Source organism: Lepidochelys olivacea (genome assembly GCF_965140295.1).
Source record: "Lepidochelys olivacea isolate rLepOli2 genome assembly, chromosome: 2".
In the NCBI taxonomy this organism is placed as follows: domain Eukaryota; kingdom Metazoa; phylum Chordata; order Testudines; family Cheloniidae; genus Lepidochelys; species Lepidochelys olivacea.
Genome location: NC_140412.1, coordinates 181,501,528 through 181,527,512, shown reverse-complemented (window position 1 = coordinate 181,527,512; position 25,985 = coordinate 181,501,528). Strand labels below are relative to the sequence as shown.

General features: G+C 43.9%; 1 protein-coding gene across 1 annotated transcript in view; it reads left to right on the top strand.

Moving 5' to 3' along the window:
* Positions 1–408: 408 nt before the first annotated feature.
* EEPD1 (endonuclease/exonuclease/phosphatase family domain containing 1) overlaps positions 409–25,985 on the top strand; it is an 85,465-nt gene continuing 59,888 nt past the window's right edge. Inside the window, exon 1 of the mRNA XM_084620259.1 lies at positions 409–1,403. Coding sequence (XP_084476385.1) covers positions 544–1,403 — 860 coding nt within the window. The 5' untranslated portion in view covers positions 409–543. The remainder of the gene's footprint in view (positions 1,404–25,985) is intronic.

The following is a 25,985-nucleotide window of genomic DNA, read 5'->3' as shown; positions in this document are numbered from 1 at the left end:
CTGCGCAGTCAACAAGCAGCCCCGGGCGGGAAAGAAACTCTGCGGAGAGGAAGGAAGGAAGGAAGCGCGCGGGGGGGGGGGCACCCGCAGCGGCTCGGCTGCTGGCTGCGGGCGCGGCGCCCCCCTTTCTGCAGCCGCCGCGCTGCCCGGCTCTCGCTCTCTCTCTCTCTCTGTCCAGGCCGGGCCCCCGCTGCAGCCTGGCGGGCGGGGAGAGTGGCCGGCCGGCCCGGGGGCAGGTTGCCGTGTGGGTGGCGGGGAGGGGGCGGGGATATTTTTAACTTCCCCTCTGCTTTGAACCCGCGCCCCGCTGCCAAGTTCGCTAGCCCGGAGCCCAGCGTTTGCAGGCCCCGCCCCCTGGGCGATGCGATGCGGGGCCGGGCCGGGAGAGCTTCCACTCGCCGGGGCAGGGGCACAAGTCCGCGCCCAGCCTCGCAGCCGGAGGGGAGCCCCGCGCTGCCTCGAGCCCGCAGCTCGCCCCGCCGGCAGGAGAGTCGCGCCCCCGCCTCCCGCGCCGCGGGGTAGGACCGAATCGCGCCGCCGGCCATGGGGGGCAACCTGGGCTGCCACCGCTCCATCCCCCGGGACCCCTCGGACCTCTGCCACAGCCGCAAGTTCAGCGCGGCGTGCAACTTCAGCCACATCCTGGTCAACCAGGAGCGGCTGAACATCAACAGCGCCACGGAGGAGGAGCTGATGACCCTGCCCGGCATCACCCGCACCGTGGCCCAGAGCATCGTGGAGTACCGGGAGTACATCGGGGGCTTCAAGAAAGTGGAGGACCTGGCGCTGGTGAGCGGGGTCGGGGCCGCCCGGCTGGAGCAGGTCAAGTTCGAGATCTGCGTGAGCAGCAAGGGCAGCTCGGCGCAGCACTCGCCCAGCTCCCTGAGGAAGGACCCCAACCCCGAGCCGCAGCAGTACCTGGCCGCCGCCAGGCTCAACATCAACACGGCCACGCCGGCCCAGCTCATGAGCATCCGAGGCGTCACGGAGAGGATAGCCCACGGCATCGTGGACTACCGCAAGGAGCACGGGCCCTTCCGAAGCATCGAGGACCTGGTGAAGATGGACTGCATCAACTCCTCCTTCCTGGACAAAATCAGGCACCAGATTTTCACCGAGAGGTCGCGGCCCCCTTCCACCAATACCAACGGGGGGCTCAGCTTCACCGTCAATCCTCACCCCAGCCCCACCTCTCTGAGCCTCCAGAGCGAGGACTTGGATTTCCCACCTGGGGGCCCGACCCAGATCATATCCACTCGCCCCTCGGTGGAGATGTTTGGCGGGGTGAGAGACGGCAAGCCTGTGCTGAGGGTGGCTACCTGGAATCTCCAAAGCTGCTCTGTTGAAAAAGCCAACAACCCTGGTGTGCGAGAGGTTGTGTGCATGACGCTGCTGGAGAACAGGTAAGCTGCTCAAATGACATGGCCTTAGTTGGCCTTTGATGCCTTATGTTTCCAAAAAGCTGTGTACTTTGATCCTCCTTACTACTTCACAACATGTATGTATTACCCCCATTTTTCTTGGTTCATCCTTAACTGGTGGTGGTCCCTCAATGCTTTGGACCTAGTGGGTTAGTGCATAAGTTGGTAATGTGTATTAGGGAAAGATCAAATGGGCAATACTGTCTGTTTCTCTCTGTCATGGCAATACAAGCCCAGACATCTAAATTTCTTTAGAAAGTTTTGTGTGAATATATAACAGATTATATTTTTAATGTAACTACTTAGGCAATTCAGAAATGCTTAGATCTTTAGCCAGTGTAGAATGCTGCAGCTCATCTGGTAGGGTATAGCAAGTCATTATGGACACACATCATTGCTCTGTGCTGTGCAGTAGGCATTTACTCACAGGTGCAATTCATGATGTAAATGTTCTGGGACACTGTCATGGTGAAGGTGGTTGCAATCGGCTTACATCCCTTTTTGTCTGTCTAGTGCTGAATGCCCTGTGACTGGTAGCAGCCTTCGGAGGGGAGAGTAATACATCTGGAACCTCCTATCTCAGGCAGTGTGCCAAATCATGGTTTTAGTGAGCTTAAGGGCACAGTTCAAGACCTGTTTGTCTGGTCAGAGATTGGACTGACTTTAAGTAATGTCATGAAATAGTTCTTTAAGAGGTTGTGCCATATTTTGTAACTGTTTCATTAAGGTAACACAGACATGTGCTTGGATGATGGGGATCTATATACATTTCTATGATAAATAGTTGCTTACTAAACTCTCTATTTTAAAGCCATTTTCCCATCATACAACCACAAAAGAACTCTGAGAACAACTTTTCTCCCTAGCTCTCCTTCCACAATTAAAAAAACAGCTGATTGGATTTTGTTGTCCAATGTTGTGAAACCAAACTTTGCTCCCTTGCAAGTTTTAACCTGAAACAAATTTGTTTGGATGACCCTCAAACCTCTGAAAATGAGATATTGGGGTGGGATGGGGGGAGTGCTGACAAGCCATTAGCTATTGCAGTATTTCTAGCACTATTTTTTTTCCCAAAACTGTACTGTCAAGTTGAATAATGGTAATTGTTTATGTGACTGCAGAGGTCAGACTAGCTAGAAATGCAGTATGTTTTATTACACAATGTTGTGCTTCTTGTTTTGTTTAGAAGAAAATATAAAGCTATGGCATCAGGCAGGAGAAGTGTGCTGGAGTAACAGTATGCACATTTCTGTAACAAGGCTGTGCTGCAATGTTCCTGCATTGCAACGTATCATTGGTGAGACAAGTGTTTTGACACAGGAAACTTATTTCCTGCAGGCATGCCATCGTTTGATAGCAAGAAAGCTATATGGGCATGAAATGGTATAAACTGCTGAGTGTTCGGATGTCCTGCTGCCCATTTCAACTGAACGCTTTTGGTCTGGGGTCAGTATTTCTTGACCTCTATGGTATTTCATATTTCCTGTGCTTTCCTCTGACCGTGGTCAGTCTCCTGTTACAAACAAATTACTAGCCAGTATTTTTAGTGGGAGGAGAGCATAAGTGATATTAATTTATTTGCTGGTTTATATTTAAAAAAATCATCACCATTACCAGCTGAGTGTGGCAGTCAATCATTTCCAACTCCACTGGAGAGTGATTTTTTTTTTCACCTGTAAGTCAAAAGCAGCCAGAAATTGAGTGGAAAAGTAAGGGATATCAGAAAACCGCAATAAATAGGACAAAAGGAAGGCCAGAAAGAACACAAATGGCTGAGGAAACAAACACATGCAACTGATTAATTCTCACTAATCTTGGGATGATGAAATTCCAGTACTGAAGGGAAAGTAATTTGATTTACATAGGACCTGATCTTGTGATGCGTTGAGTGCCCTCAACTTCTGTGCATTGAGCTAGCTCAAAGAGCCAGTGGTGAATTCAGAAGGAATTGTGAGTGCTTAGCAAACTCTGAAAATCAAGGCTCAAATTTTTAAAAACAGGCAATTAAGTTGCATTTGCAAAATGTGCACATGTAATTATGCATGCAGAACAGAGAATCATATGTATACTTGTATATTTTGCACATGTAGTTGTACAAATACTCCAAAATATGTACTCACATTATGAATATGATTTAGATGACTATCTTTGAAAACGTGTTCCCCCAAGTGTTGATTGAGCCTATTGCTAATGTAACTTTTAGTTTTCCATTTTGTAGACCAGTTTAGGCATTTACATTGAACATGAACTCAAAACCATGTACACAGTTACTCTCACAGAGTATGGTCTGAATGGTTTCTAATCAGAAGCACATATGTGGATAATCAGAGTCTGGAAGGCAGTGAGAAAGACTGGAGTGTATAGCTAAGCCTACACTTCCATAGAAACTGAAGTAAACATGGGTTAACAAAAAGTGGGAAAAAATGCTAGCAATAGGCTCATTCAGCACTTGGGAAGCAAGTGGGAAAGAATCTCCTCTCATTCATACTAGTACTATTGAAGTCAGTGGAGTTATGCTGCTGTAAAATTGACTTCATTGAGCTCCGCAACAGGCCCTGTTGTATGTATTAGTGGAAGGGTTTAAATTCCGGTCTCCAGTCATGTACTTGTTGTTGGAAAGTGATAAAGTCCGCAACAGACTAATCCTTGCCGAGTTAGATTAATTTCCGATAATAATCAGATGTGGAAATTCAACTCTTTCTTGCTCAGTCATGAATACATCACAGAGGGCTTATCAGCATTTGTTGAGTCCAATGGCATCAGCAAGGCACAAAGGTGAATGTTTAAGTAGCTCAGAATGTACAGCGAGCAGATCACATTTGTCACTTACGTTTCCAAGCATTGATTCCACCTGTTGTCCAGTGGATTTGCAGTCTATTTAGCCTTATCACTTAGCTTGCAGGAATGCATGCATGCTGTGAATGACAGGTTGCTAATGTATTTTGTGCACAGCTATATTAAGATAAATGAACATCTTGTACACACTTCCTTGTTACAGTATATTGTCTAAGGGTCTGGAGTACTCTGTGCACCCACAGAACTGCTCATGCTTATTGAGGGCCTGGTCCTACACTGCTTGGCACCATGTACAGTCCTCTACATCTGTGCTGTGGAAAGTCAGTATAAAACACTGCTAAATCAGGATTACACTCACTTTGCATGGGGTAAAGGTCTGCACAAAGTGCAGGGCAGTGGAGAATCAAGTCTGCTTTCCTAAGGCTGCCTTTGGCTGTGGTGCTGTTTTTCTGATGACCAGCCCACAGGGAGTAGCTTTGAGACCTCCAGATGGTTTTACACAAGCCATCACACAGTTCTGTTAACAGCTTCTTTAAGTAACTATCAACCCTGGCCAAATTACTGTCCGTATCTGCTTACTAAGCGTATAGGACATCCAGTTGCCCTAACAGGTGAGGACAGAAGGTGAGGGTCCCCCCTTGTTAATATAAATACCATTCAGGCCCTGCATAATCTATGTATGAAGAATGGTAATACAGGGAGAGAGAGAGTACTATACACCCTTTGGTTACAGAAAGAGCAAGAAGGGGTCAAACTCCACATTAAACTAGAGAGTAATCTCTTTAAGAATGAGAAAAAAATATCTAACTCAGGTCCAGAGGTGCTAAGGTTCTTTAAGAATAGCAGCAAAAGGAATGCACTTTGATTGCTCTAGTATCTAGTACACTGCCCGCCCGCCCCCCCGCAAACACTTTGTTACATATATGAAAGGGATCCATTGTTAGCATTGCATGCAGAGAATGAGAAGCATATATTTTCATTCCTAAGACTAGAGAGATTTCATCAATTTTGGAAGAGATAAACATGGCTGATGTGCTGGAGAACGTGTAGTGTAATTGGATTAAAGCATCGAATGTATAGTGAAGTTAACCAAACCTGCAACGTTTCTGCAGACCTAGTTCACAAATCCAGGATTTATTTAAAGATGATTAGAGTTCTTTGTATCAAAATAAGGAGTACTTGTGGCACCTTAGAGACTAACCAATTTATTTGAGCATAAGCTTTCGTGAGTTACAGCTCACTTCATCGGATGCATAAAGTGGAAAATACAGTGAGGATGTTTTTATACACACAGACCATGAAAAAATGGGTGTTTATCACTACAAAAGGTTTTCTCTTCCCCCACCCCACTGTCCAGTTTTGCCAATGTACACGGCAGAGGGGGCACTGCTGGCACATGATGGCATATATCACATTGGTAGATGTGCAGGTGAACGAGCCTCTGATAGCGTGGCTGACGTTATTAGGCCCTATGATGGTGTCCCCTGAATAGATATGTGGGCACAGTTGGCAACAGAGGCTCATTCACCTGCACATCCACCAATGTGATATATGCCATCATGTGCCAGCAATGCCCCTTTGCCATGTGCATTGGTCAAACTGGACAGTCTCTACGTAAAAGAATAAATGGACACAAATCAGATGTCAAGAATTATAACATTCATAAACCAGTCGGAGAACACTTCAGTCTCTCTGGTCACGCGATTACAGACATGAAAGTTGCGATATTACAACAGAAAAACTTCAGAAACAGACTCCAACGAGAGATTGCTGAATTGGAATTAATTTGCAAATTGGATGCAATTAACTTAGGCTTGAATAGAGACTGGGAGTGGTTGAGTCATTATACAAAGTAACCTATTTCCCTTTGTTTATTCCTCTCCCCTTCCTCAGATGTTCTTGTTAAACCCTGGATTTGTGCTGGAAATGGCCCACCGTGATTATCATACACATTGTAAGGAGAGTGATCACTTTAGATAAGCTATTACCAGCAGGAGAGTGGGCTACTCCTTTTCTTTTTGCAAATACAGACTAACACGGCTGTTACTCTGAAACCTTTGTATCAAAATGCAGATCTCCATCCCCTAGCTGCCCTTAGTCCCCCAGTGTAAATGTGGGCACTCTAGAGCAATGGTTCTCAGCCTGTGGACCATATCAAAGGGGTTCGCGGAATTCTGAAAATTGACTGAACAGAATTCAACTATATCGAGAGACAATAGATTTCTAATGGGGTCTACATCTCCATTTGACATTTTTTAGGGGTCCGCAAAGGAAAAAAGGTTGAGAACCGCTGCTCTAGAGCAGCTAGTATCCCCTCTAAAAGATTTAAAGTAACAGAATTTGGTTTTGAGAGGTAATAAGATAGGTAATGAACAAGTTAGTGGGGAGATAATGCCACAGTTTCATAAAACGTTGAACGAAATGCTAGGTGTGAGTCAGGAAAGTTTTTTTTTTAATTTTTTCACTTGTTGAGAGCTTTTCCCATGTAAGTTAGGCAAGTTAACCCTCTCCACTCTGTAATTGGAAAATGTGCTAACAGCGGTCGGTGTTTAAGCCATTATTTGTTTTTTCTTTTAAATGTGCTATATGTAAAGTCCTGCTTATGGGAGTGAGTCGAGAGGGTATTCTGTATGGTTATTATAAGGAAAAAAATGTTATCCCCACTAGTATGGCCCTGGTTTTGACAATAATAGTTAAATAGCATAGCTTCAGTTTAGCGTAGACGTTGCGTTCGTGTGGTTTAGTGACATTGCAGGGTGTGCTGAACAGTTCTGTAGTTCTACAAAAAAGTATACATAAAGTCAGTATACTGTCCATGAGAATGCAGCGTTGCTCTGGAGCCTCTGCAATGGAAGGGTCCTTCTTGTTAGCCCCCACTGATTGTACTTCAGTGACAGTAAATTCTAGGTGGTCAGTGGTCCTGAGGTTTACTGCAAAATCATGATACTGTGGTGAATCTTGTATTTCAGTGATGCATTTGATAACTCAATATTTATTGTATGCTGCTGATTGTTTGTGGGCCAGATCTTGACTTGTGGACCAGTTTGTGGATCTTGACTTGTTGCTTTACTTACAGATGTGTTGTTCTCTTGACTTCAATTCTGGATCAGCCAATATGTCTCCTGGGACTTCCAATGCAGCATGACCCCCCACTGCCTGGCTGTGCCTTAAAAACACAATCCATCCTTAAGCTTTGTAGACTGTATTTGGCCCCCCAGGCTGTATGTTGGGTACTCCTGTGCTAGTACATGCCCACATTAGTTCCAAATCCATACCCTTCTTCTGAAGTGTGGACATATCATTAGGGGATCAGGACAGTCTCCAGAGGGCCACACACGTCCCTGTGTGATGCACAGCTTAGCTTCACAGGGGCCCCCTATCTGTGAACATGCCAGGAGTGGGCTCAAGATGAGCATGGTTAGGCTGGCGAAGGTGAGTGACTGTAGAAGGACACCACTTCATGGCTCCTCCCATCCTCTCTTTTGGAAGGTAGGTGCCTCAAAATGGACCATATAGAGCCTACTTCAGCCATTGGGCTGCAGTAGTCTTTGCAGAACAGCTGGAGAGCTGCATCAGGGTTGCTTCATGACCTGGATTAGGAGGGGAGAGAGTTCCTTCCATTTTCCACCCCACAATCTGCCTAGAACCTGGCTCTGCTACTCGGGCATGCACTGGGCTTAAGATTTGCTCCTTAGTGCATACACATTTTCAGCCCTTTTATTATGTGCAAAGAGTGTGCAGTTTGCAGTGACATCAAGAAGTGTGATTTAAGTACATGCGTGTATAATTTGTGTTGTTGCAGAGAATATATTGATATTACATCCTCCTCATTGAACCACTCACTAGAGGGTTCACTCGTAATCTTTTTAGTTTAGGAAACAGCATCTTTTAAACTAAATGTTCCAAGTGAACATTTGTACTTCAAAATACTGAGTAGTACTAGTGACCCTGAAAGGGCCTTTTTTTTGCTATACTCTGTCATTAGGCAAATTTAAGATGACACAGGGTTTGAAAGCCAAATCTTTTACTCTCAAAACAGGAAAAAAGTGCCAGGACTGAGGCTCAAATGCCACCGAGCATATGCACCTGATTCAGATGGAAGAAGTCTACTTGGAACTCAGATTACTATGTTTGATCGTCCGCTTTGATCCCTCACTTTAATCAGTCTTTTGGAACTGTCCGCTCCTATTAGTCATATAAAATATATAACCAACATTAACTCAAGTTGTATACTCACAGAAACATGTACAACTAAGGAATCTCTTCAGTTAGACCATCCAGATTTTGCTTTCAAGACTTCAGAAGCACCAAAGTTTGTCACTTGTTTCTTTTTTAGAAAACAAACATGCAGTTCTCCCAGACACTTAATCTGTCTTCCTGGTGGAACAACTTGTAATGTGGCTTTACTGTACATGAAAAGCTGTCAACAATTTTTTGGGGGGCGGAGGGAGAAGGAGGGAGGGTTGTTTTGTTTTCTCAGTTGTTTTTTTTTTTTTCTCGGATGCATCTTGTCTAACAGGTATGGGCGGCAGTGTAATTACATGAGAGACAATTGTTTTATTACTCTTCTTTGAATTCCTTCGCAGGGAGAGCTGGGGGAGGAGGTTGAAGGAAAAGCCTGACAGTTTGCATTCCCTTTCCACTCCCCCTCACCCTCCAAAAAAGATGGAAAGACGAGAGGGGCATGCGCCTGAAGGGTTCAAATAACTTTTTCTTAAGTCCTTTGTATGTTTTCTGATAGTAGTAATAACAGGCACTAACTGGTCAACAAACAAGAGTGTTTCAAAGTCTCATCAAACACCATGTGCTTGTGTTTGTTATTTTTGTTTTGTTGCTAGAACAGCTGGTGACCCTGCCAAGTAACAAGGCATGTCTTTATCTTTCTGTTTTCCTTCAGTCATGCTAATGATATGGTGGAGCACAGCCAAGAATAACTGCATTGCAATAAAAGAGCAGGAAAGAAGCATGGCCCAAATAATTTGACCAAACTAATAAAGTGTAAGGTGTGAAAGGCTAAAATATTACAAGAGGGATCCCATTTTATTAAGTCCTGCCTTCCACAGCTTCAAGACCAATTTAAGAAAGAAAAGCGTTGTTTTTACTGTAACTCTTCTATATGCAATTTATAAGTGAATTATTTTTCATGAACTGTGCATGTGAATTAGCTTTGCAAGATTGCCACGGAAATTTAACAGCTGAGGCACAAAGACTCCTGGGTAAAAAGGAGCATTCTTTAATATGATGAGGGGAAAATAACAAATGTCATTTTACTCATCCCGGGCAAATAGAAGTTTGCAGAGTTGATGTAAATGCACACTGGATATCATCTTAGTGGGAATGCAGCAAGAAGTTATTGGCCAGATCCTTAGACTGTGTCCTCTTAAGGAGCTGTGCTGACTTGTGCTAGCTGAGGATCTGGCACATTATTCTTGGCTGCAGAATTATATGAAGACTATAAAGCTCAATGCGGCAAAGATCTGGGTGGCTTCTCTGAGGGCATGAATGTCCTCAACTCCCATTGGCTTTACTGCGTGTTGGGGGCAGTCAGCCCCTTGCAGGACTGGGCCCATAAAGAGTGGATGTAGTGAAATAATAACTTAGGCCCTGATCATGCTCCCAAGATACTGATGTGGAGGGCACCCTCCATGTGGAAATCACTGACTTATTGACTAGAAGGGGGATCAGTTGCCTCCATGACATTATTTGGCTCATCGTGACCCCACAGATGCTCCACAGATCCTTGCAGAGGGAAGGAGACTAAATGGCGATGGGAATGGAATGGATGGGCTGGTGGTGGGATCATGGAAGTGAGTATTATCCACCACTGCAGTCTTGTAGAGGTTTCCCTGGGTGTCCTGTAAACAGCAACAGGCAGTGGAGACCTTGATAACGCACCCTGAGCCATAGTACCAGGAAGCCTGAGATGGAGGGGGAACTGAGGACTAGAACCATCCTCTGCCCAGGTGGCCCTAACTTCCTCTGCATCCTTGGGTATCTATCAGGTGTGGGGCCTGGCCCAAACCTGATAGATACCCAACTTTCTCCATTTGAGGGCAGGGCAAACGCACAAGCCCTGCACCTTGGAATTATTGGGGATGAGAGTGGGAGGGAAGAACCTCACAGAAATTTCCTTTCCTAAGATCCCCTTCTATTGGTTTTACTGCAGAAGAGAATGAACTGGGCTTCTTGTTTACTTTTATTCTCAACTATTTTGCTATTTTTCCTTTAGCGCCTACAGGCTATTATCAAGCCAAGACATCTTTGCTTGTGCACCAGCATTTAAGACAGGGGTGGGCAAACTTTTTGACCCAAGGGCCACATCGGGGTTGCACAACTGTATGGAGGGCCGGGTAGGGAAGGCTGTGCCTCCCCAAACAGCCTGGCCCCCGCCCCCTATCCACCACTTCCCGCCTCCCTCAGAACTCCCAACCCATCCAAAGCTCCTTGTCCTCTGACCACCCCCTCCCAGGACCCCGGCCCCTAACTGCCCCCTGGAATCCCCCCTTATCCAACCCTCCCCCCCTGCTCCCTGTCCCCTGACTGCCACGACCCCTATCCACACCCTCGCCCCTAACTGCCCCGCGGGACCCCACCCCCTATCCAACTCCCCCTGCTCCCTGTTCCCTGACTCCCCCCCACCCTGAACCTCCACCCCATCCAACCACCCCCTGCTCCCTGTCCCCTGACTGCCCCTTGGGACCCCCTTCCCCTCATCCAACCCTCCCGCTCCTCACCCCCTTACCATGCCGGAGCCAGACGTGCTGCCCGTGAGGAGCAGCGGGCCAGAGCACTGCCCGCACTGCGGCGTAGCTGCAGGGGAGGGGTGGGGGGCTAGCCTCCCCGCTGGGGAGCTCAGGGCAGGGCAGGATGATCCCGCGGGGCAGAAGAGGCCCGCGGGCCGTAGTTTGCCCATCTCTGATTTAAGAGGATAGCATAACTAGAGAAATAGTGTTGGTTAGAGGGAAATCAACAATGTAAAAATAACACTTCTGTTTTGTTTTTTTGCTTATTGTACTGTTGTTAAAGTGGCACCTAAAATGACTAGAGCTGAAAAAGATTAGAGAGAAAAATACTTCTTTATGTTTTCTAACTTCTGTACGTGTGCATTTGACAACATAGAATCTAATCAGTTTCACTCTCTCCAGTTTATTAATAGATGCATTTTTTCATTTCATTGGATTCACTGGCTTTATATACTGTATGCATCTTGCTAAACTAGAGATGAGTGCTTTCTGCAAAGCAGAATCCTAGCAGATTCCAGCAATGGACATGTAGCGAATTTATAACTGACCGGCTGTAAAACTACACTCTTTGATCAGCAAATTACTCCCTGATGTTTCACAAGGCATGCCCCTGGAACGTGAACAGATTCCAAGAGGCTTTAATCTTTGCCTCTCATGAACCTTAGGGCCACAAGACTATATCAAAGAGTACACCGGGTCTATATGTGCAGATGGTTTCCTGTAAGAAGAATTCCCAGTGCTTCAGGGCACTTTTTGCAGCTATTGAAGATAATAGGACAGCTAAAGGAATGATATGTTTACACCTTTGGTTTAACAAGAGCAATTAGAAGTCTTCCAAAAGCAAAAGAAGCCTTCTGCCCAGGAAGAGGGGGGAGGGAGCTTGCTATAAGAAAAGTCCAGGGACTAATGACATGGGAGTTAAATACCTAGAGTTATATGAGACTATGTATAAAATCAGTTAGTCTGAGATAGAGAAGAATATCCTTTTTCTAGCTGAGTTCCAATCTGGTTTGAAGTTACCATCTACTCTTTAGTCAAGAAAAAAATGGGATATTTAAGAGAATATTTTTACATACGTAGCTTCCCCCTTCTCTCCTTCTTTGGATTTAGATCCCGCTTGAAGTCAGTGGGACTAGTCCTTCCTGCCTGAATAAGGACCACAAGATTTGGCCAGATGGTCAGAGTGAATTGGAAAGATCTATGACAAGAATGAAATACATTTTTAATGGCACTGTTTTTATCCCATCAAAGTTTTCCATTGCAGTGCCTGTGTTAGCTCACCCAGGGGAGATAGTACTCTTGAAACAATATACTACAATAATTCTCCAACACTATGATAATGTGTAGTCTTTGAGATTAATTTTGTAGTGTGTTACGAGGTTGGCAAAGGTAGGACTCGTAGTAGGTTCTTCATTTGAAGATTTATGTATATTACAGGTTAGCTATTGCCAACTTTAGGCATGCAGGGTGACCCATAGAACTTGTTGAGTTACTCATATGAGTAAAATTAAGCATGTGTGATGGTGTTTTCAGGATCAGAGCCATCACGTTACTCAAGTTAATTCTGGACTTTCCCTGCCTTCGCTTCAGTCTCAGGCTTTGGAGATGAACAGTGAGTTATGAGACACCATGTAATGTCCTGAGAACACTTTGGGCACGGAGTTAGCAGCATGATGACTGTAAATAGAACACTGAATTGTGGTGGAAAATATGATTTCTGTTTAGAATCTGCTTTAATGTTTTGTTTCATTCTGTAGCATATACACTGTCCATTTAACTTTAAAGTTGTTTATTTTCTAATTAAGCAGTTTAAAATATTTGTACCATCAGCAACAACAAAAAGTTAGCTTTCAAGGATCACATTTATATTCTTAAAGCTAGGAGGTTTCGTGCTGTGCGTTTTTGTTTGTTTTAAAGCCCCAGCCAGGGTCCAGTGATGGATTGTTGTTCTCAGTCCATGGGTTCCAAATCTGGGCTCTAATCCTGCTGACACTTCTGCATGTGCTTAACTTTATACATGTGAGTAGTTCCATTGAAGGCAGTGAGATCCTGTAGTAAAAAAAGAGTGTTGCTTAGAAAATGTTTGCATCTTCAGTGTGCCTCTGTGGTGATTCATAGATCTGAACGGCCCAGAAAGTCTTAATTATATTCTCAAAAAAAACCCAACCCAGAACTAATAATTACCATTTGTAAACATACTGCCTTATACTGAAAACAATATTAATGGCATATTATAGTTAACGAACATTAGAAATGCAGCAATTTCTCATTTAAGATCAAACATCAATCTCAAGTGCAATAATCCCAGTATTCCCATCTGATTTGATCTACTATTTGGAGATTTTTGCTCTGGAAATTTCTAGGATTTTTTCCAGTTTAAAACCCCTACTTTTTCATGGTCAGACTGTATCGGTTGCCTGTCCTTACTCTGTGTGTGACGGTGATTCCATTGCTGTGCACTCTGCCACGTCTCTATTTTGGGCGGTGATTCCATCACTTGAAAAGAAGTTCAATGACATTTTCTTCCTGCTGTTTCTAAGGGAAGCTCTTTAAGAAAAAGCTGCCAGTGGGAGCAGACAGTGGTTTACGCCCATGAGTATAAAGATGGGGAGAAGGAATAGAGATGGGAATGACAGGCCATGAGATCTTCTTTTCCTTGTGCACACATCTTGGTTGTCAGTCAGATAAAGTTATTCAGATCCTTTTCAAATCCAGCCACTATATTTGTCTAACATAACCTTCCATGAACAGGTTGTGGTTGGAGTTTTTTGTGAAGGGAAGTAGGTAAAGGAAATGCTCTATGCTTCAGGCACTACCAACTCTCAGCTGAATATTGGCTTTGTTTTGTTTGATTTGTTTTCATTAGGGCTGTCAAATGATTAAAACATTAATTTTGATTAATCGCACGATTAAAAAATTAATCTCGATTAATCATGCTGTTAAACAACAATAGAATACCATTTATTTTAAGTATTTTTGGATGTTTACTACATTTTCAAATATTTTAATTTCAATTACAGCACAGAATACAAAATGGACAGTGCTCAATTTACATTTATTTTTATTACAAATATTTGCACTGTAAGAAAACAAAATAATTTTATTTTTCAATTCACCTCATACAAGTACTATAGTGAAATCTCTTTATCATGAAAGTTGAACTTACAAATGTATAATTATATACAAAAAATACATTCAAAAATAAAATAATGTAAAACTTTAGAGCCTACATGTCCACTCAGTCCTACTTCTTGGTCAGCCAATCACTCAGACAAACAAAGTTGGTTACAATTTGCAGGAGATACTGCTATCTACTTCTTGTTCATAACATCACCTGAAAGAGAACAGGCGTTTGCATGGCACTGCTGTAGCTAGCGTTGCAAGATATTTATGCTTCAACCATCATTCCAGAGGACATGCTTCTATGCTGATGATGGGTTCTGCTTGATAATGATCCAAAGCAGTGCAGACGGACGCATGTTCATTTTCATCCTCTCAGTCAGATGCCACCAGCAGAGGGTTGATTATTATTATTATTTATTATTATTATTTTTTAGAGGTTTGGGTTCTGTAGTTTCCGCATCTGAGTGTTGCTCTTTTAAGACTTCTAAAGGCATGCTCCACACCTCATCCCTCTGAGATTTTGGATGGCACTTCAGATTCTTAAACCTTGGGTCGAGTGCTGTAGCTATTTTTAGAAATCTCACATCGGTACCTTCTTTGCGTTTTGTCAAATCTGCTGTGAAAGTGTTTTTAAAGAGAACATGTTCTGGGTCATCATCCGAGACTGCTATAACGTAAAATATATGCAGAATGCGGGTAAAACAGAGCAGAAGACATACAATTCTCCCCTAAGGAGTACAGTCACAAATTTAATTGACACATTATTTTTTTAAAGAGTATCATCAGCATGGAAGCATGTCCTCTGGAATGGTGGCTGAAGCATGAAGGGGCATATGAATGTTTAGCATATCTGCCATGTAAATACCTTGCAGTGCCAGCTACAAAAGTGCCATGTGAATGCCTGTTCTCACTTTCAGGTGATAAGCAGGCAGCAGTATCTTCCGTTAATGTAAACAAACTTGTTTGTCTTAGCACTTGGCAGAATAAGAAGTAGGACTGAGTGGACTTGTAGACTCTAAAGTTTTACACTGTTTTGGTTTTGAGTGCAGTTACGTAACCAAAAAAAAATCTGCATTTGTAAGTTACAGTTTCACGATAAAGAGATTGCACTTCAGTGTTTGTATGAGGTGAATTGAAAAATACTATTTCTTTTGTTTATCGTATATTTGTAATAAAAAATAATAACATAAAGTGAGCACTGTTCACTTTGTATTATGTGTTGTAATTGAAATCACTATTAAAATTTAGAAAAACATCCAAAAATATTTAATAAATTTCAATTGGTATTCTATTGTTATAAATGCTATTAATCATGATTCATTTTTTTAATCTCCATTAATTTTTTTTAGCTAATTGCGTGAGTTAACTGCAATTAATTGACAGCCCTAGTTTTAATTTAACTAGGTGGAAATGAACAGTAGACAAAAAAATCATCTAACAAAATGGATTTCCCATTGTAAAATATAAAATGAAATACAATCCAAAGAGTCTACACATTAATTTAATGGGTTAATGAATCGCTAGTTGATAAATGGGGGTTTTGCTGTGTGACATGGTAGGTGGTAGCAAGTTTGTGCTTTTATAAATCCCTTGCTTCTTTGCTACCTAATTGCAGATTTACACAAAAATAATACTAATCCCTCCCATAGTTACCAGAAAAACCCCAATCCTTGAGTGTATTCAATCATAAATTTAGTTGATTATTGTTTTAATATTTTTATTGCGATGCTGCTGACTCTAAGGTGTTTACAGTTTCCTTTTCCTTTTCCTTCTTGCTTGTCTATACATCACATGCCTGTGGTTGCAGAATACACAGAGGCAATCTCTCTCCCCCACTTGTTGGGTCTGTTCCAGCATTACCCACAGTAATTGCCGGTCAATGACCTCTGCAAGAGTTGGTTTACAGGGATTAATGAGTTTCTGCTGAACTTGAAGTGGCTTGCTGTGGTATATGCAGTAACTGCTGACTTAGAACAACTTGTCTAGTTTCCTTTATTTAAAAACAAATAGGGCCAAATGCATCTCTATTGTAACATCACTGAATTAAAGGGTGTTTGTACCAGTACTGAAAGATCAGCTGTACAATACTGAGGTTTGCTGTTAATAAATTCCGCAGAATGGATATCAGTACAGTACAGAGCATCTGATGAAGTGAGCTGTAGCTCATGAAAGCTTATGCTCAAATAAGTTGGTTAGTCTCTAAGGTGCCACAAGTACTCCTTTTCTTTTTGCGAATACAGACTAACACGGCTGCTACTCTGAAACCTATAAAATAATTGTACTTTATTTTCATCTTCTCCTTGAGTGAAATGAAAGTGTGTGAATTCATGCAAGACAGAGAGCCTTCACAGAGAGCCTTTTGGCACACACCGTTTGGCTTAAAACTCTTAGTATTTTGAACACAAAAGCTTCTGCATATTTTTTTCCGGTAACATTGTCTTTAAGGCTACAACATACGTGTGAAAATGTGCACTTTGGAAACACAGAAAGATGATGAAATAGCATCTAAGTAACCTTTAAAATCTTTATATTTGCCAGCCCAAGACATCTACAGAAAAGTGTATCAGGCTTACCCCATGGTTTTAACAGTGACTGTAGGATGATTTTGGCTAAATGAGTTATTTATTTATTTATTGCTATTCTAGTGGTTGATAGTGCACTTATGCCATACCTCTGTACACGGTATCAGTATCATAATCAATCCAAACTGATATACTAGTACTATCAAATAGTACAAATAATGTTTTTAAAAATCTCTGTGCTTCTCCTCTCCCCCCCCCCCCAAAAAAAAAAAAAAAAAAGCTAGTTCACGCTGTGGTTTGTTGAGAGCAAGAACTGAGACTTTGAATTGTGTGGGCTGATTTGACGCTGTGGGCAGGCCTAAGGTGGAACACCTGTTGGTTGGAATCCTGTTGTGGGATTAGAACCATAAACAGGAAGGTGAAAGATTTGTCTGTTGTACTGAAAGACAACTCTATCCTATTTTCAATATGTTTCAAAGGGATCCCTCTGCCATCGGCAACACAAAATTATTTTATTTTTGGCTGCTTCAGTCCAAAGAACCTTTAGAGAAGGGGAAGTTTACTTAACCAAATAAGAGTTCAAGGACTAAACAGAATCATCAGTTCACAGTGTAAATATGTATTTAGATAGTTTTCTCAGTGTGCAGCTGGTAGTAAAAATCTTTATGAAAATCATGTATGTGTATATGGAAGTTACAATACACAAGCAATAGCCACCTTTAAAACACAAAGTATTACAATTTTCTTTTGAAACAAAATATTAGGCCCCATTGTGGCCTGACTCACTTACATTTCTTTTTGACAAAGGGAGATTCAAATTCTATTTTCTTTTCTTTTTGTTGTTTAAACTGAAGTTGTTTTTGGATTGACCTGATACAAACACAACAATGGATCTTGAATTTATTCGTCTGCATAGCCTAAGAATAGCCACAACAATTAAAAAAACAAAGTTTAACGTTGAGTGGCTGCATAATATACACACTCACACTTGTACTGCATAAATCAAAAGGAGATTGACTCACAGAAGTGGTTGATATGAACTCCTCTGAACTTTGGGAAAATCCAGGTATAAACTTCACAGCGTGAGTCCATCTCTAAGCCCCCCATGGAATTCAGTGGGAGTCTTTGACTGCAATGGGAGTGGATTGAGTTGTCACAGTTACTGGGCTAACTGTACCTCTGATCCCTCCTGGTCTCTTCAAATGTACCCTCTCAGGTCTCAGGCCTCAAGCTGTCACCTCTCTCTTGGGGTGGAATCACACAATTCTCCCTGTTTCAGAGTGGGCCCTGGGCTTCAGTCCCCTGTGGTCAACTGAGATTAGACCTGCTGAGGTAATCAATTTTCAGTGCCTGGGAACAATGACCGTGGTAACCAATGACCAGGTAACCTTCTTAAAGTAGAAAATCGTGTATTTAAAACCAAAGCATTTAAGAAAAAACAGATCTATATGCGTACCTGCTTTTCCCTAAAGCTCACTATTCCCTGGCTCTGGGGAAGGCCCAACTCTTTTATACTCCCTCCTTAGGGCATCTCTCTATGTCAGCCTGTCCCCCTGCACAGCTCCAGACACCTTTCCCACCTCCCATCCCCTCCGAAGTGGGGCTTTTTAACTGTTTATAGCCCTTCGATGTGTTACTTCCCAGCACTGGCTGAACAGCTGTGTCACTTTGACCTGTGGCCTGGCAGTATGCGGTTGTACTGGGAGCAATTCCAGGACTTGCTGAGAGGTTGCTTATCTATTCCTATTGTGTTGTTTTACTGCTTGTTTTTTTCAGAGCCCCCTATTATGCTAGCTCAGTGCATTCATTCAGGAAAAGCTTATAACCTGATATACCAGGGGTTGGCAAACTTTTTGGCCCGAAGGCCACATCGGGGTTGCGAAATGGTATGGAGGGCCTATCCCACTTCCCGCCCTCTGACTGCCCCCCTACCCATCCAAACCCCCCTCCCCTGCTCCTTGTCCCCTGACCGCCCCTTCCCGCGACTCCACGCTCTATCCAACCCCTGCTGCTCCCTGTCCCCTGACTGCCCCGACCCCTGTCCATACCCCCGCCCCCTGACAGGCCCGCCTGACCCATCCAAGCCCCACCCCATTCCTTGTCCCCTGACTGCCCCCTCTCGGGATCCTCATTCCTAACTGCCCCCTTAGGGCCCCACCACCTATGCAACCCCCCCTGCTCCCTGTCCCCCCCATCCAACTCCTCCTGCTCTCTGTCTCCTGACTGCCCCTGCTGAACCTCTGCCCCATCCAACGCCCCTGACTGCCCCCCCCAGGAGCTCCTGCCCCTTATCCAACCCCCTATCCCCCCGCCCCCTTACCATGCCACTCAGAGCGGCAGGATGGGTTTATTGGAAAGCCTGGGAGGTGGGCGGGCACAAGCTGTGCTGCCTGCATGGCGGCGTGGCTGCAGGGGAGGGGGGAACAGCGGGGGGGAGGCCGGGGACTAGCCTCCCCGGCCAGGAGCTCGGGGGACAGGCAGGACGGTCCCATGGCCATAATTTGCCCACCTCTGTGATATACAATAATTTTATCTCACTGGCTATGTCACTTCCTAAAATTATTACTTCTCAGTTCTCTTAGAGTATTACATAGCATGCACCAAGTCCATCACTCAAGCCACTAGTGAGTTCTCAGAAGAAGTCTGAATAAGTCTTTGATGAGATCAGAACAGTGAGAAGTGTTTCAGCAAAGGTATGTCAGTCCAGCCTCAATCTTCCCTAGTGCCTGTAACCCTTGCTGCTCAGGAGCCCATGAACAATACATGGAGGGCACCCAGATTCAGAGCGTCTCTTGGGCAGCCTTTGCAGCTCCCTGTCAGCAAATTAAAGCTGCTTTTCCCTGGTCCTTTCTCTCCCAGGAAAGGGCATGTGGTTTTAAATAGGTGTGTAAATTGTGACCCCTCTCTGCTGGTAGAAGTATAGAGAGTCTGACCTAGAAACCAGAGTTGAGGAAAACTATTGCCTGCTGGTGTGAAACATTTCAAATTACTGTCAAGTGGTGGTAACTTCTCCAACATAAGAGACCGTGGTTATTATCTGTATGAATGTAAACATTCCAGTGTATGGGTCAAGTTTTGTTCTTGTGTGTCCCTGAAGTCCAGAGAGAGGGCGGTGTGTGTGCAAACGTGTGTACGTGTAGCACAGGCACAATATGGTCCTATATATTTTTTTTATGTAAACCTTTCTAAAAATGTCCTGACTTCAAGATGTGCTGCAGCTTCAGTTTCCCTTTCCTGAGCCTCTAGCCAGCATTTTCAAAAGTGACATTTTGAAAATCAGGCCCCCTTAATGTGTCTCAAGTCAAGAGCGCCAAATCATTTTGAAAATGTTGGCCTCTGTTTTTAGCTCAGTGAGTCTGATCTTATATGTAATCTTACAGCAGCTGGAATTACTCTTCACAGAAGGTACAGAGATCATTACCATCTGCTCCTCTGAGTATCCACAGCATTACTCCTAGGTCATTTCCAGCAGAGCTCTTCTCCAGGACAGTTTGGTTCACACCGTCCTGCCTAACCTGCAGCCCCAGCTGCCACCATCTGCTGGGGAATTTCAGCAAGTGCTGGTTGAAATGCTAATGTGATGTCTGCTGCTCACGTCCCATTGTTACATGATGTGCAGTATGGGCTTCTTTGTGGCGAATGAGACCTTTGGAAGGAGAATAGCTTGAGCTTTCTAGGGTGTCTCAGTCTTTCCTCCTTACCATGGGCCCAGCTGGATCACATCATACATTTCTCCTTCTGTTTAAAACAAAATTTTCATTTGCTTTTCCCCTATTCCTTCCGTAAATACACACCCACCCACACCAGCTCTGGATGAATTCTTTTTCCTCACTGCCCCGACCCCCAGACTGACATGGTAGAGCAGTTCTGGGGACAGTTGTGATGGTACAAGAAAGTTAGGCACTAAAGCTTGGGCCTTGCAGCTGTACGGCTCGAGGGAGTGGCTGAATTCATGGCTCTAGATTTTTTTGAACTTGTCATTCTTGAGGAGCTGCGGATGGGGTGTTAACAATATATTTACTTTCATTACTCTGATCTAAGATGCTAGGTTTGTGTCCACTGTCTGAAAAATGCCTGCCACCATCCGCAGCTGCTTTCCTGTCGTGCCAGCTCTCCTCTTGGCCAGTTTATCAGTCATGGTTTCCGCTTTCCTCATGTTTTGCATCCATCGCACTCAACACTCCTTCAGTTCTTATCAGATATTTCACACAAAGCCTTGGTATGTTTTCTCAGTGCTGCTAGATGATTCTGGCATTGGCTGCTGAGGTTGGTCTGAGGGGAAATGGCATTCCTAACTGGGATGGCCCACTCCCAAAGCCCTGCCGTGCAGAAGTCACTGGAGTTTGGTTTTGTCCTCTAGGGCATCATCCCCTATCACTTTGCCTCTGTCATCCTCAGCACATCCTGCCAGTGATTCAGTCAGCGATGTAATCTGTCTTAATTTACATGGGGAAAAACAGCCTAAAGAGCTAGAAGGAAGCTGGAAATCTGTGCTGAGCCTTTTTGTTCACTTCAGCAGTTGGCCTTGCCTCTCTTCCTTATCCCCATACTAAAGCTAGTACAATTTTTCAAATGTTTTAATCTACTTATTTGCATGCCCTTCTTGTTAACTCTTTCATCCATGCTTTTTACTTTGTGCATTATGGGTGACCAGTAGAGCTGGTGGGAAAATATTTGAAGGAACTGTTTTCTATCAGAGAATGCAGTGCTGTCAAAAATTGAAATGAGTTGTAAAATTTAGTCAGTTTCACCAAAACTTGATTTTGGAGAAAAACTGGTGGGAAAAGTTCCAGAAATGTTGAAACATCCTTGTCAATCCATTTTAAATAGTTTGTTTTGAAAAAGTTGAAATATTTCAATCCACCTGAAACAGTTTTTTCAAAATTTTCTTTTATGGAGAATTCTAGAATTTTGGAATTTTGTTCCAACTCAGAGCGAAGCCAAATTTCAAAATCTTGAAATAATTTATTAAACGGATTTTCCATTCTCTGCTCAGCTTTAGTGACCACCTTCAAAGCCATATTAAGGCAAGACATGGGTCTGTTTCAGGTGAGTTAGGATGGTGCATGTCCAAAGCATTTCCTTCCTGAGTTCAGTTCTTCAGATGTTTTTATGCAGGTGCAAGGAAGGGAGAGTCCTACACGAGTTGAGGTGAGAGATTATTGTGCTTTAAACCTTGTAGAGGGTGTATAATTTTGAGTCCTGAAAGTTTTTATTTAGATTTATGGAAGTCCCGATCTTGCACCCGTTGAAGTTAATGGCAAAATTTCTATTGACTTTTTTGGGCCCATTCCTGTTGCTATTGTGTTTCTCCATAGGAAATCCCTGAGTTACATGATAGCTGTCTTTGGGATAACATCGTCCAAAAGTAGCAAGATTTAGAAAGAGTTTGTGTATATCTAGAAAAGTGCTAGATCTTAGGCCAGATCCTCAGCTGATGTAAATTGGGGTAGCTCTGTTGATTTCAGTGGAGCTAGGCTGATTTACATCAGCAGAGGATCTGGCCCCTGTGTCTAGGTTAACAAAGGAGGACTTGACAGAAATGACTACTCCTAATTAATGAAGCAGTTTTATGAAGTTCTCGTGCAAAATAGCATCACTGCTGTTGCTTCAAGACTGCTGTTCATATGCAAATCTGACAGCAAGGATGCTAAAGACTTGGCCACGGCAGATAGGAGAGCTCACTTATAAATAACATACTTCTAAGTGTAGGTAATTCAGGTGCAGTCCCATGAAAGGTTTCTCGCAACGTCATAAACCACCAGAACTAAGATCAAGTAATCTCTCTCCCCCACCATCACCCCTTTTCATTGTCACCCAAACCCTGAGATGGCATTACATTCTTAATTAGGTAATACATTACTTCATATAACAGGTTTTGAGAAAAGAACCTACTCCATCAATCTTGGTAAAATGTACTCTTGTCCTCTTTACTTTACCTCCACCCTCTTTTTGCACTATGTCCAATCACCTCCTCCTTTTCCTGCTTTCCCATATATTTCTGATTGTCTTCTTGTCCCTCTCACCCTAAGTTTAAATGTACATTTCAAAGGGGAATCTACTGTATCCACTTTTTAAATGTCATTTCTTGTTATGGTATAAATATTTGATGGTATTTTAGTACTCCATTGCATGCTTCTGTGTGTTAAGTCGTCACAACCTTATCCTGTTTTTTTTTTTTTTTATGGCAAGATTTTAGGAAGCAGTCACACTAATAAAACTCGTATGAATTGTGCATCTTCAAACTATCTGAAATGCTCTGCGAGAACAGTGATTAGTTCATCCCCAGAGTTGCCATGAAATAGTAGAGAGAACTGAAAGATCAGAATGCAGTTGTAATAGGATAATGTCCAGGGTTATAATTTCTACAGCTGCAGGGGCATAGATGCTGTTTATGAGATTTACAAGAGTTTAGCTCATGTAGCTTTCCACTAGCAATATAATATAGGTGGTAGGGGTGTAAACATCCAGTACTGAACTAGATAAAATAGACTTCAGTATAAACCAGGGCTTCAGTACAAACAGTGAAATTCTGTTCCTGCTGTCATCTTCTTCCCTTTGGGGTATCCTTAGCTACTTTTGTCACTTTCATTGCCAGTTGTAGCTATGGCGCTATCACCTGTTCTGTGGAGCATAGTGGGGAGATGCCATATGGCACTACTGAGGGCCTGTTGTCACAGTGTCTGGATGGACGCTATAGAGAAACTAAAGGGCACTGCTTGATTAACTCGCCGCATGTTTTTGTTTTGACATGTGATGTTAAGGAGTTGGCTTAAGGGGTGATTCATCCACTTGTTATGGTGGATATAGAGCATATACAAAGCCGCATGAGACTTAGTTTTGCACTGCTGTTAGAGCAGGGGTCTCAAACACGTGGCCCGCGGGGTTATTTTCTGCAGCCCGCCAGCTCCCTGCGGCACCCCCGCCCTCCCCCCCAGCATTTACCTAGAGTGGCTCTGGCCCGGTACACACTGGGGGTAGGGCAGGCTCCTTGCCTGCCTGCCCTGTCCCCGTGCTGCTCTGGGACCTGGGGGAGGGGGGCCACAGGGGTCTGTGTGTTGTCCTGGCCGCTCCTCCAGGTACCTCCCCCAAAGCTGCCCCCGGTGCGCACTGGGCCAGACCCGCCCCCCAAGCCCCTCCTGCACCCTGACCCCTTGCCCTGAGCCCCCTGCCGCACCCCGCACACCTCCTGCACCCCCCCCTGGTGGGGATGAGTTGGGGTGGGGATTTTAGGGAAGGGGTTGGATTGGGGGCAGGGAAGGGGTGGGAAGAGGCAGAGCAGGGGCTGGGCCCCACGGAAGGGGTGGAGTGGGGGCAGGGCCAGGGCAGTGGGGGCGGGGTCAGTGGTGCAGCCCTCGGGTCAATGTACTAGTCCTCATGTGGCCCTCGTGGTCATTTGAGTTTGAGATCCCTGTGTTAGAGCCTGCAGTGTACAGAATGCTCCTATAACAGTATAATACTTCATACTCCTGTTGCACCTCCCTGCAACGTGAACTTGCTTTGATTTTAATAGTGTTGAAATCCTGTGGAGAACTTTGATTTTTTGTGTGAAATGCAAAAACAAACCTTCTTATCCCCACAAAGAAACTAAGGGATGAGAACTGTGTTTCTCAGATTCAGTTGTATTGGAGCCTCTGACCAAAATAAGGTTAAGAATCCAGAGAATGCAATTAGCTTCTGATTCCAGAACAAGTCAAACTTGGGCTATGATTATTTGCATTTGCACAGTGATCTTCTGTGTGCCAGGCAATGCACTACTGAACTCCTTATGCTTTAATGTCCATTCTTATACCCAGACATCTCTAAGCCTCTAAGTACAAGGAGTCATTTTAGACTTGAGAGCTCTTAAATTTGTTGTATGGCTGGCTGTTTTAAAGTTTAAGCTACAGTGGTTTCAGTTCACTGAGACATTGTTTTCTCTCCCCACAGCCCTGAATATAACTTTTAGGGAAAGGAACTCATTTTATTTTTGTTTTGTGTAGAAACGAAAGCAACAGTTCATGGGACTAGTGTAATACAGTGAATTAGCTAACCAACAAACACAACTTTCCATCATCACCTTTACCAAATTACCTCCTCCCAACACACCAAATATCCACAACCAATAATTTTGGGAGAGCATGAGCTGAGCTGCTGGAAGTTGTCAGCTAATATACTCTATAACCACTATGACTATTAACTATCAGTTACACCCACTGTCAGCCTTCAGCAGTATAAGACCCACCAACCTGCTCTAGGAAAGAGGAAAACCTTATTCTTCCTTCGAAAAGGAAAGATGCTTAAACAGATGCTTATTTAGGGCCCCAGAATTATATTAGATCTTACAACCTCATTTCTGGATTCTGGCAGAGGGCCCAGTCCAACTTCCACTGAAGTCAGTGAAAGCCTCTCTGTAAGCGGGGGATTTGTCCCACTGTAGAAGGGGAATTTCTCTGTATACACAGCATCACAGTTGAACTGAGTGACGAAAGGATCTGAGTCCCCGCCCCGATTCACGTCACCCTGGTACCTGCCCACCTTGACTTTCCTTCTGGACCTGTGTGAATAGAACTCCCATCGCACAGGGAGGACTCTTTTAACCTGTGATTACTGCAATTCACTTAAACACATATATAGTTGTTTGTACCAAAACCCGTTTCTGTGAGGATCAAACAACACTTCATAGCATAAGCACCGGCAGGAAATGGTTTGGATGAGGTTTGGTGCAGCAGTCTCCATGGTGCAATAAACTTCTACAGTTACGACAAATTTATGGGTCCAGTGTCATCTTCCTGGAGCTGGATGTGCTGCTGTGAGGCTGCTGGTGTAGCACTGCCCCAGGATGGGTTTGGACTCGAAGTCACAGAACACATTTCTTTGTTTCTGGCCCTCCTCTCAGGCCACGTCCCCCTCTGGGGTTGGCACTTAATACCCTCTTGACTAGCAATGTCCCACTCTGGGGCTGGTATCACATTCTGAGGTGCAGTCCAGACCAGTGAGAGGTTGTGTTACCACCTGCTCCATAACCATGGGTGCTTCATAATGATTTGCTGTTGTAGCTTCCAATCTGGGCTGCTCACAAACAGCCTGCCAGCACTTAGGTCACACCCTGAGTGTTTTGAGTATAGTTGAAGCCCTGGCCCAGCAGCCTGTCAGCAACACTCCAGTCACACTGTAGGTTCCACCAGCCTTGGTTACCACTTGCAGGGTGTCCCCAACATACTCCCAATCCTGAATTTTTCCCAAAATATGTTCTGCACTGTCCAGCTCTCTCCTGGGCAGTTGCAATATTAAGATCCTTTGCACCTGTAAAAAGTTCAGTTTAAACACAGCGCTGGATTAGTGTTGATTAAAAAAATAAAACAAGTTTATTTAACTACAAAGGGAGAGATTTTAAGTGA